At 39.4% G+C, this 11,294-nt stretch overlaps 1 protein-coding gene across 1 annotated transcript; it reads left to right on the forward strand.

The window, feature by feature from the left end:
• Positions 1 to 970: 970 nt before the first annotated feature.
• Positions 971 to 7,132, forward strand: LOC138131929 (collagen alpha-1(II) chain-like). Its single transcript, XM_069049193.1, has 16 exons — positions 971 to 1,298; positions 1,653 to 2,036; positions 2,097 to 2,470; positions 2,558 to 2,863; positions 2,923 to 3,219; positions 3,276 to 3,743; positions 3,793 to 3,954; positions 4,013 to 4,210; positions 4,314 to 4,467; positions 4,584 to 5,177; positions 5,236 to 5,513; positions 5,562 to 5,958; positions 6,011 to 6,307; positions 6,364 to 6,536; positions 6,595 to 6,816; positions 6,876 to 7,132. The coding sequence occupies exons 1-16, from the start codon at positions 1,094 to 1,096 to the stop codon at positions 7,020 to 7,022; spliced, it is 4,656 nt and encodes a 1,551-aa protein (XP_068905294.1). The 5' UTR covers positions 971 to 1,093; the 3' UTR covers positions 7,023 to 7,132.
• Positions 7,133 to 11,294: the final 4,162 nt, after the last annotated feature.

Raw genomic sequence — 11,294 nt, forward strand, 5'->3', positions numbered from 1 at the left:
TGTTAGAAAATTATGAGAAAAACAATGAAAAAATTCTATATCTTTTAGATTTGACGATATGGAGGGTCAAAAGATGCAACTTTGATCTCGTTTATTTTAAATAAGTATTAAAAAAGATTTTGACTAGTTGTCTTTTACTAGCCAGTGGTAAATATAATAATTCTGAATGATTGTCATCCGGTTTGCAATTATTGACTTCATTATTTCCGGCATCATTTACAAGAAGTGATTTTATCTGGGTTTTACCTCAAGTAACGTATGGCAACATCGTCTTTGATTTTTCTTTCTTATTTCCATAAATACAACAAAAACTAAATAACAGGTGTTCAATTGAAAAGTTCATCAAATTGCCTTTGATCTTTGTCGCTAGCTTTGAATAACCAACTTAATTACTTAATGTTGTTGTCTTTTAGAAAATAAACTAAAAGCCAACTCGATAAACTTTTCAATTGAACACCTGTTATTTGCAGACTATTGGGATACATTGAATTTTTAAATGTTACCACATTTAGTGTCCACATCTACTACAAAAAAAAAGATTGATTTTTTAAAAATATTTGTATCTGATATTTTAATGACTACTTAACAACGCACTGCTAAGCTGTTCCCTGAATTTTGGGACACCCAGTATATTTTGACTCCAATGCAAAGAAACGTCAGCGCAACATTTTTCTATTTCTCTTACCCTCCAGCGTTTAAAAATTATGAATGAATAAAACTATTTCCTTAACTTGAAGATACGCATCTATACCCTCCTGGCGATGATGATAATTTTTAGTTTCAATTAAAAATTATTTATTAAATGAGAAAAAAAGTTATTTGTCACATTTCTTGTCAGTAAAGTTTCATCTTAAAGCACAATGTATGTAGTTATATTTAAATATACTGGACTATTTGCTACAGTGGATATACGTTAATTTACAATTACGTCTGTTTCCCCTGACCCCTCCAGAGAGCATAAATTAAGAAGAAATCTCCGAACTGATGATAGTCCCAATTCTTGAACGGGGCTATCTATCGCTAGTCATGGGTTTCTTCTCCTACACTCTTCAAAGTGTTTGTGTTTTGAGCAGTGTTTAAACGTTTTAAAATCATGAATTGTGTAAAATACGTATGGATTGTTTCAATAACTTTTATGTATCTGGTGTCAAGTTCGGAGGCTCGAGTTAGAAGAGAAAAACAAACAAAACTTCAAACTGAAGATTCCAAAGAAAAAATTTCACAAATACAAAATCAGCAACCCAATTATGACGATTATCCTACTGATTATGAATACATCGGTGAATACGACGATCGTAGTAAGTTTTTATAATGATGATTCTTTTTACTTATGACTTTCTTATAATTTCTTGATTTTTATAGTTATTATTTTGAATTACATTAATAACCAAAACGTTCACATTCAAAATTTTGTCCTTTGAATGTTGAGTTTATTGTTTATTAAATAAACATCAGAATCGATAGTGCATACAACAAAATTTTTTTTAATTTGTCCGAAAGCAAACTTAATTTTGAATTTTTGACCTGACCTGACAAATAAATTAATAGATATAAAGCAGAGAACTATCATTTAAACTTCATAAATGCGTTGAAATACGTAAAAATCGTGCTGCTTTTGCTTTTTTATTTTTAAACAAATAAATTTCATACAGCCACTTCAACTCAGTCAGTTGTACAAGTAAACTCCGTCACAACTCCGCAACCTCCGGACGAAAGACCTGTTGATGAATACACTACAGAAGTATTTCTTCAACCCGATAACGAACGTCCTACGTCTTCGGCAACTCCAACAGGAACCGTCGACGTACACATCTTACATCCAACGAGACCAACTCCAGTTAGTCCTGTAGGACAACTTAGTTGTCGTCAAAATGGACGATTGTACCAAGACCAAGACAAATGGAGTTTAGCTCCTTGTACCAACTGCACTTGTGTAAGAGGAAGAATTGAATGTAAAACTGATAATGAATGTACTAGATCGGTGAGACCCACTAGACATCCACAAGATGTTTACGATCAAATCGGATCAGTAACAGGTGATAATGTAAAATATAATAGATCAACGAATTGACACAAAGTCTTGTACGATTTGTTAGGTTCTCGTGGTGAGACTGGTTATCCGGGAGAACCTGGTCATACTGGTGAGTCGGGAGTGCCTGGACCGCAAGGGACACCTGGGATTCCCGGACCTCCTGGTCCTCCAGGACCCGCACCAGATCTTTCTGCGTATTATCAACAACTAGCACTTTCCCAAGCAAGTCAAGATAAAGGTCCTGCATATCCGGCTGAACCGTTTCAATATTTGCAAGCTCAAGTAGGAGCAGTTGGTCCAAGAGGGCCACCGGGACCTGCTGGATTAATTGGACCGCAAGGTTTTCAAGGTACGAGGGGAGAAACTGGAGAATCTGGACCACCAGGGCCTCCTGGAGTAGCAGGACCGAGGGGACCGCCCGGACCATCAGGAAAAGATGTAAGAATTTAGACAATAAAGTTCGGATAAAATTTGAAACACGCAATGAAAGAAATTGATTCTTTAATGGATTATTTATGCTAATAGGGGGCACCAGGAGAAGATGGTGAAGTAGGACAGCCAGGCTCAGTCGGACCTTCAGGTCCAAGGGGATTACCGGGAATGCCTGGTCTTCCTGGAGTTAAAGGCCACAGAGGGTTTCCAGGACTAGATGGAGCGAAAGGAGAACAGGGACAGTCTGGAGAAAAGGGTAGTGTTGGAAATCCTGGTCCTGTGGGTCCCGTGGGTCCTGTGGGCCCATCAGGACCTAGAGGAGAACGAGGAAGAGAAGGTCCTCCTGGTCCTCCAGGAATTAGGGGTATTGATGGTATTGCGGGTCCACCAGGATTACCCGTAAGAAAAGATAGTTTTATATTGACAAATAAAAGTTTTCTACTTGGTTACTGTCATAGGGTGGTACAGGAAAACCAGGTCCACCAGGATTCCCGGGTATACCTGGTGCCAAGGGAGATCAAGGAAGCTCAGGACCTAAAGGAAGTCAAGGATTACAAGGCCCTAGAGGTGAAGCTGGTCGTCCAGGACAAGCAGGCGAAGCAGGATTACCGGGATCACCAGGAAAAGATGGGTCTCCAGGAGAAAAAGGAAATGTCGGGCCTCCTGGCATATCTGGGCCACCTGGATTTCCGGGTGCAAGAGGACCTCCTGGCTTAAATGGTAGTCCCGGTCAGCCAGGAGTAAAAGGGAGTCCTGTACGTTTAACAGTCGAATACATTTAAAAAGAATTAAAGTTAACGCTCAAATATAGGGTAATGCTGGTGAAAGAGGTTACAAAGGCGAAGCGGGAGTCAAAGGAGAAACAGGTGCGCCAGGTCCTAGGGGATTACCTGGAGTTGTCGGTCCGGAGGGTAAACGAGGAAAGAGGGGAATGAGAGGACCTACTGGAATAGCAGGTCCACCTGGAGAAAGGGGACTTGCTGGTGTTAGGGGATTACCCGGGCCTGATGGTGCAACTGGACCTAAAGGTCAAACTGGCGACAGAGGTCTTATTGGGCCTCAAGGGAGTAAAGGATCGACGGGCGAACCCGGGAGACCTGGACCTATGGGGTCACAAGGAATGCGAGGAATGACAGGAAGAGTTGGACCACAAGGTAGACCGGGAAGTCCAGGTGAAAGAGGGCTTCCAGGGGCCGATGGAAAACCGGGTGAAGTTGGACCACAAGGAATTCAAGGGTTGCCCGGACCATTGGGACCTCCTGGAGATAAAGGAATTCAAGTAAGGTGGTATAATATACGTAAACGGGCATTAAATAAATATAAATAAGGGAGAACCAGGACAAGATGGTGAACCTGGCGCAGTTGGACCACCAGGTCCAAGAGGTGATTCTGGGAAAGACGGATCACAAGGCCCACAAGGTCCTCCTGGACCCCCCGGAACGGACGGTGAAAGAGGACCTCCAGGAGTTGTGGGTCCCAGAGGTTTCCAAGTAAAAATATATTAACCTGAAGAATATTAGACGTATTTATTATTATTTGATATTTTAGGGATTGCCGGGTGCACCAGGCAGTCAAGGGATTGCAGGAAAAGATGGTGAGCCTGGAGTACTAGGACCTCCAGGACCGCCTGGAAATACTGGACCACGAGGTGAAAGAGGTTTTCCTGGAGAAAGGGGATCTGTTGGACAACCTGGAATGCCCGGTTTAAAAGGAGTATCAGGACCACAAGGTGCCGATGGTGTTCCTGTAAGTTGAATTTTGTAGAGAACTTTGTGAAAAAAGAAATAAAAAAAATTCCCGGAGGAGCACTAACACATTGGTGTATAATTATTTCATAATTACATATTAGGGTCTGCCCGGACCACACGGAATGAAAGGACATTCAGGTCCACCTGGATTGGTTGGTCTTCCGGGTTTACGAGGTCAACCGGGTCCCCAAGGAGAGAAGGGCGAACGTGGGACTATTGGTGCAGTGGGTCCTGAAGGACCACCAGGTCGACAAGGTATCTGTAATACTTAATCGAATGCTCTTAACATAATCAAAATCATGAAAGTTTTTCATTACAATCAAAAACTGAAAAAAAATGTGTGCAGCACTGACAAAATTATTTTGGTACAGGTGAACGGGGACAACAAGGTCCAGCCGGATTACCAGGACCGCCGGGTGAACCCGCAGAAAGGGGAGAACCCGGTTCCCCGGGATTACCTGGTGAATTGGGTGCTCCAGGTAGTCCCGGAGAAAGAGGACAAGTAGGTCCTCCGGGTTTACAAGGATTCCCTGGACCTCAAGGATTAATCGGATTACCTGGACTGAAGGGCGACAGAGGGTTGTTGGGACCTAAAGGAATGCAAGGTAGTCCTGGAATCGTGGGCAAGCCGGGAGAACCAGGTCCTACAGGTCCCATTGGTTTAACTGGAGCCAAGGGTGCTAGAGGTGAAACAGGTCCACGCGGGGAAGCTGGACTGATGGGATCTCCCGGACGGCCGGGAGAGCCGGGACACCCAGGTCAACCAGGAAACATCGGACCTCCTGGTCCAGCAGGAACACCTGGCTTTAAAGGAGCATCTGGGGAGCCTGGTAGAGTAGGCCTCCCAGGACCGCAAGGATTACCAGGACCAGCTGGACCAGAAGGTCAAAAGGGAGAGACTGGTTCTGCAGGATCAACTGGTCCAGTCGGGCCACCAGGACCGATGGGCCCCGTAGGCGATCGAGGTTTGTTTGGGGTAAAATAATCATGCATTTCGAAAATTGTATATACATTTTTGTGTAGGATTGCCCGGTCTTCCGGGACCTCCAGGATCAACAGGAATGAGAGGTCTAAGAGGAGCACCGGGTGAAGCAGGTTCGCCTGGGAAACCTGGAAACGAAGGATCGCAGGGCTCTCCTGGTCTAAGTGGCCCTCCTGGTGCTCCAGGGCCAGTTGGTGAACAAGGTCCGGAAGGAATGCCTGGCAAACCTGGACCACCAGGAATTGCCGGCAGGACTGGAGACAAAGGACCAGTCGGTCCAGCGGGACAACCTGGTACTTCTGGACCTCCTGGTTTACCGGTAAGTGTAAAATTTGTTTCTTGTGCCTGTAAAAGAAGTTTATCCTAGGGACCTCCTGGACCAACGGGTCAATCAGGGTTGACTGGTGAACGAGGATCACCCGGCGAACCCGGCCCTCAAGGTGTTGAAGGTCCACCTGGTGAAAGAGGCAAACCTGGAGCTCAGGGTTTCGAAGGTGTCAAAGGAGAACGTGGAGAACCTGGACCTAAGGGAGCAAAGGGTCACCGGGGCTTGATCGGACTTCAGGGTTTACCGGGTAGCCCAGGCTTGCCCGGCGAAAAAGGAATGACCGGAAGTGCAGGACCGCCAGGCAAAAGTGGCGATACAGGTCCGAGAGGTCCACCAGGAAGAGACGGAGCTCCTGGCCCTCAAGGTGTTCCCGGCCTGGTTGGATCAAGAGGCGGTACTGGAAACGACGGAAAACCCGGACCGTCAGGACCTCCCGGTAAAATCAATCTCATTTGATTAATAAAGTTTTAACCAGAGATGTATTCAAGGTCCCCCAGGACCACCGGGACCTCCTGGTGATGGGCTAGGTTATGATGCTGCAAGTTTAGCGGCACTACTTGCTCAAGGTCAGGTAAATAACCAGAAAGGTCCTGATCCGCTCGGTGATGAACCTGTCAGAATTTTTGGAAAACCGATGACGGAACAAGAACGTAGAGAATTAGTTGTTAAAGCTTACGAACAACTAAAAGCATCTTTTGACAGATTTAAAAAACCGAACGGTGACAAAAACGATCCCGGGAAAACATGTAAAGATATTTGGAGTGCATATCCAGAATCGAAAAGTGGTAAGATGGTAATTTATTATTGGTGTTTGAAACGAGTTGTAACAAATCGTGATTAGGGCAATATTGGGTTGATCCAAATGAAGGCGATCCAAAAGATGCGATCTTGGTTTATTGCGATATGAAGAAAAAAGCTACCTGTGTGGTTCCAAAACCAGAAAAATCTTCAGAGATTCATTATGAAGGAAAGGAAACGGAAATTTGGTTGGGAGAAATTAAAAATGGATTAAAGGTATTTTTCTCGGTGGTCAACAAGTTTGTTTGTTTAGACAAAAACTTGTTATTTTTAGATTTCTTACAAAGCCCACAGTAATCAAATTGGGTTTTTGCAACTTCTTTCTCTTCACGCGCAACAAAATATTACCTATCATTGTAAAAGATCAGCAGCTTATTACGACGTTACGAGACACACCTACAAAAAAGGCTTGAAATTAATGGCTTGGAACGACGCCGAATTAACTCCCAAGGGAAATGTACGGTTGCGATATGAAGCACTCATTGATGAATGCAGAGTAAGTGAAAAACAAAAAAATTGTAATAGTATTTTATGCGATAAATGAATTCGTTTTAGCTGCGACAAGATGCTTGGGCCAAAACAGTTTTAAATTATAAAACAGACAAAACCGCCAGACTTCCAATTGTGGATATAGGAATTCGTGATATTGGTGATCGAAATCAAGCATTTTGGGTTGAGATTGGACCAGCTTGCTTTTCTTAATTTTTTAAAATATGTACAAAATCTTGTATCCAACTTTGTGCAACCAATTAAGTTCACTGCCATCAAAATACCATCTGAATTAGTAAATAGATTTAAATAAGTTTAAGCGATTATGTACTTTATATTTTACGATTTATTCTAATGCCAGGTGCTATAATAATAATAGATGCGTAATTTTTTAAAGAAACAGTTATTTTGTCTTTCAAATGAGTGCCAACGATAGGCTGGAATGATAAATCAAAAAGTATACTTTTCAACCTATTCGAGTGGACTGACTGACATCAGAGATATCCTCTAAAATTCAAAATGCGAATCAGACCAAACAAAAAGTGGTTTATGTAATGGAACTCGACGAAAGAATTTCATTGACGTAAGAGTCATCGCCCTAGAGCCACTTTCAAGACAGTTACCTGCAAGAAAATGTTTTTTTTTTTTTTTTTTTTGGATTTTATTGAAAATGAAAAGAGCAAGGTATAATTTTTTCACCTCAGCAAAAGCGCCTTGACGAGAGGAATCCAACGGTACAAGATTCATCGCGATATCTTGATATATTAATTTTGAGAGACCAACTTGCAACAAATACCAAATAGCCGTCAAATAGCAGTCAGCTGGATCTCAATTTTGCCAGCGAGCTGGGCCGAGTTGTTGATCTGTTGATCTAATCCGTGGTGCGTTCACAATCGACTCTTCAACGTCAACTTTGAGGAGAAATTTAAATGAATACCCTATAGTAAGAAGCGCACTATCAATAGTAAAAGCACCTACCGATAATTAAGTATTCGCCAATTTAATTCTGGAATACTGTCCACTATTGTTATTAATAATATTTTTCTGTAAGGGTACGACTGCCTACTTCAACTTTACTTTAAAAAAACAATTAGCAAAAAACGAAGCAATGCAATCAAGCAGTCGTCCAGAAACCGTATAATGTGATAATTTCCATAACGAACGTCTTTTGCAACTTCCTTTCTCAAGATATTTGGTCTAATTATTGAGACAGCTTGTAAGTTTGTTGATACCCACTTTCCGTATTTAATAATGTTATAAAAACATTGCACCTTTTTTGCCACACCACAACACAAAGTATGTACTCTCATGTCTGATTCCAGTTTCGAAAACTGGTTATAATTGCTTGAGGCTAGGCTAGGATTGTATGGTGGGTTATTCTTTCTTTGGAGCTACATTCTTGAGTAACAATCTTCACAAGAAACGACGTACCTACTTACGGACGGGTTGTTGTGAACCGGCCATTGGTAAAATTTACACCCAAATTAATCCAACTAGTTGTGTACAAAAAGGTCAAAGTCACTCTATTTAAAAGCGGTTGTAAAAAAAGAAGACTTGAAAATGTAAGATATGCGAAGAAATTACTTCACTAAGATATAGGAAGTTAAAATTAATCAATAATTATACAAATGGACTGTTAATATAATTAATACAGGTTTGAGACCATGGCGTAGATGGTTACCATAATCAGTCAATATAAAATCAAATTTTCAAATGGTTACAATTTATTGGTGTAAAAGCAACGATTTTATAACGTTAAAACAATTCTAAAGCAATTTCACTTAAAACAGGGCAACTACAAGGCCAATTACGGCCCCATTCATTTACTTAATCGTCAAAATTTCCAAACCAACACTGAATAAGACAAATTTGAAAAACTGGTTGTATTTTGCTAGGTTTTCCCAGTAGTTAACTAGAATTATTTTCTTATTTGGAGAAAATTTTGTTTTAAAAATTTTATGGAAGAAGAAAAAATCCGAACAAGCCTTTTGGGTGAATAGGATGAGTCATACAACGTATCTCAGAAATAAGTACACTAATTTTAACTTGTAATAGAATTCGTTAATAGCAACAATATATTTAAATATATTTCTTCCTAAACCTTGAATCCAATTAAAATTATTGAAAGATTTGGCACAAATTTCGTTACCTGCCTGTGAGGATTACTTGTTTCGCCGATGCCGATAAGCGAAGAACAAAAAACAAATACAAGAGAACTTTCACTTGTTTTTTGCTAACTTATGCACAGCGGCTAAGTGCGGCGCCCATTAGTGTGACCTATAATGATAAGGGTGTAAGAGAAAAAAGAGAATCATGTTAAATATTAAATGAAAACAATTTTAATAATAAATATTTTAAACTGACCCTAATGAATCACCCATATCTATGACAATGACAAAATGTCTCCTAAAATTAGTGTATTGATTCGTAAAAATTCTCATGAAGAAATCAGAGTAATCACAAATAATCATTACACGAAGTGTTTAAAGTGACCGGCGTTATTGTCAATACAATAATGAAGGCGCCGACGAAATGATTCTTTCACTCTTTCCAGCATACCTATTATTGCGAACCGTTGTGGGAGCATTTTCCACCAGTTCGAGGGTGCACTCCTGCACGGTTCACCATATACTAGACAACATCTACATGTATTCACTATTCGAAAATAAATGGGCCATTTTCTCAAAATTTTAGCTTAAATCACAGAATCAACACGTAAACTCGGCCGTAGAGCGAAAAAACTTTATTCTAAAAACACAATGTTTTGCGCTGATTTTACAAAAACTATTATTTCACGGTCACTGTCATTGGATCAAATAAATAGAAAATAGACAGCTCGTTAATTAATGGGGGAGTAAAATACTGAAATACTGTATATTTCAAAAACACAAAAAAGTGTGTGGTTTTTGGGGATAATACATTCCAGTTTTTCATAAATTAAATTAAGGACAAATATTTTGAAAAGGTGAAATTAATCAATTCGTATTCTTAAAAAATATCAAAATAAATGTATGATTAAACTCGCAGCTCTTGACATGCATAGTCGCGAGCAATACATTTTGGTCCTGAATGTCATTTTAAAATTTGGTTAGATTGGCATTAGGGACAAAAGGGGTCATCAGGTAGGAAAAAAAAAATCCCTGCCTGTCAACAAAGTATCAAAAAAATTTGAAATAAATCGACAATTAATGTCATACAACATGATAGGTTATGATATTTACGACCGTTTTGCAATGGAGCATTTTCCATTGCGTCAAAGAATGACATTGACGACTAAAATTTATTGCTCGCTTCTATATAAAATGTTGTAATGTAATTTTTCGGTTGATCTTTTCAGTTTCTTTCGGTTTTTTGACATATCATTTGACCCCATGTAATCCGAATTTACCCAAAGTCTAATTGGTAAACCCAACCACAAAAAACTTTGGACGATGACAACAGGCTAATAGTTACTTGAACTCACCCATACGTAGAATAATTTCCAGGTATTTCCTGTCAAAGCACCTTGACCGCTGATTTGTTTCCACATCGTGCAAATAAACACATATTTTTTGCCAATTACTTATTGTATCTGATGGATTTTACGTCAGTGAGTAATGGTATTGCCCTGTCAAATTTTTTAACGTTATAAAAACTTTTAAGAAATAGGTATTCTCAACTCTCATGACGTCAATTTGTTGACAACTACTGTTTGCCACTTAAAATTTTTATCAAGTTATGGTGGAGTATAAAATGCATTCACGTTTTTTTGGCATAATGGAAGGCCATGGAAATTTTGCTTTTAATTTGGTAGTAAAGCTGCCTGTTGAATTAGGTTATGTTTTTCTAAGTTTGAGGTTATAAATAGCGTCAATGTCTAGTGCATTGACTAGTTTGCAATAGAAGAATACTCAGACATGGCCAGAAATTCAGCAACATGTTATGTTCATTTTGAATGGTCTACTTTAGTGACGGAAATCAAACAGTGTGTCCAACGCTATAAAAATAAATCATGGCCTCCCATTATGCCAAAACAACGTGAACGGTATTTATAATGTATACTAGTCACTTAAAATTTAACGTAGAATAAAATACAGGTTTTTTTCAAAGATCAAAAATCATATTAATTTTTTAAATTATCCTTGGCAACCAGTTTCCTACATTTTTATTTGAAAAAAAGAGCTGTTGAATATTAAATAAAACACACATTTTTCCCCTTTTGACTGCAAATAAAGATCATCTATCACATGCTGAACAGATAAAGCACATGTAATTTTTTTTTTGTTTTACTCATCTAATTTCACATAGAAACGATAAATCAAAAATGGGTGAACACTATCGTATGTTACATTAGAGAAAGTTTTTGTTGACAAATGTATAATGGAATTTTTTTTATCAATTAGTCAGAACTATATCTCTTTATCACATCTATATGATGAAAGTTTTTTCTAAATATATCAAAAATAGTAATAGTGATTCGATGTATTAATATGAGGCGTTTTATCT

The sequence above is a fragment of the Tenebrio molitor genome, chromosome 5 (assembly GCF_963966145.1).
Source record: "Tenebrio molitor chromosome 5, icTenMoli1.1, whole genome shotgun sequence".
Lineage (NCBI taxonomy): Eukaryota > Metazoa > Arthropoda > Insecta > Coleoptera > Tenebrionidae > Tenebrio > Tenebrio molitor.

What these genes read in the sequence shown, in the direction of transcription:
- LOC138131929 (XM_069049193.1), top strand. Translation starts at nt 1,094, where the DNA reads ATGAATTGTGTAAAATACGTATGGATTGTTTCAATAACTTTTATGTAT. An exon ending in AGGACCACCAGGTCGACAAG is followed by an intron (nt 4,468 to 4,583) that starts GTATCTGTAATA and finishes ATTTTGGTACAG; the next exon opens with GTGAACGGGGACAACAAGGT. An exon ending in AAATTAAAAATGGATTAAAG is followed by an intron (nt 6,537 to 6,594) that starts GTATTTTTCTCG and finishes TGTTATTTTTAG; the next exon opens with ATTTCTTACAAAGCCCACAG.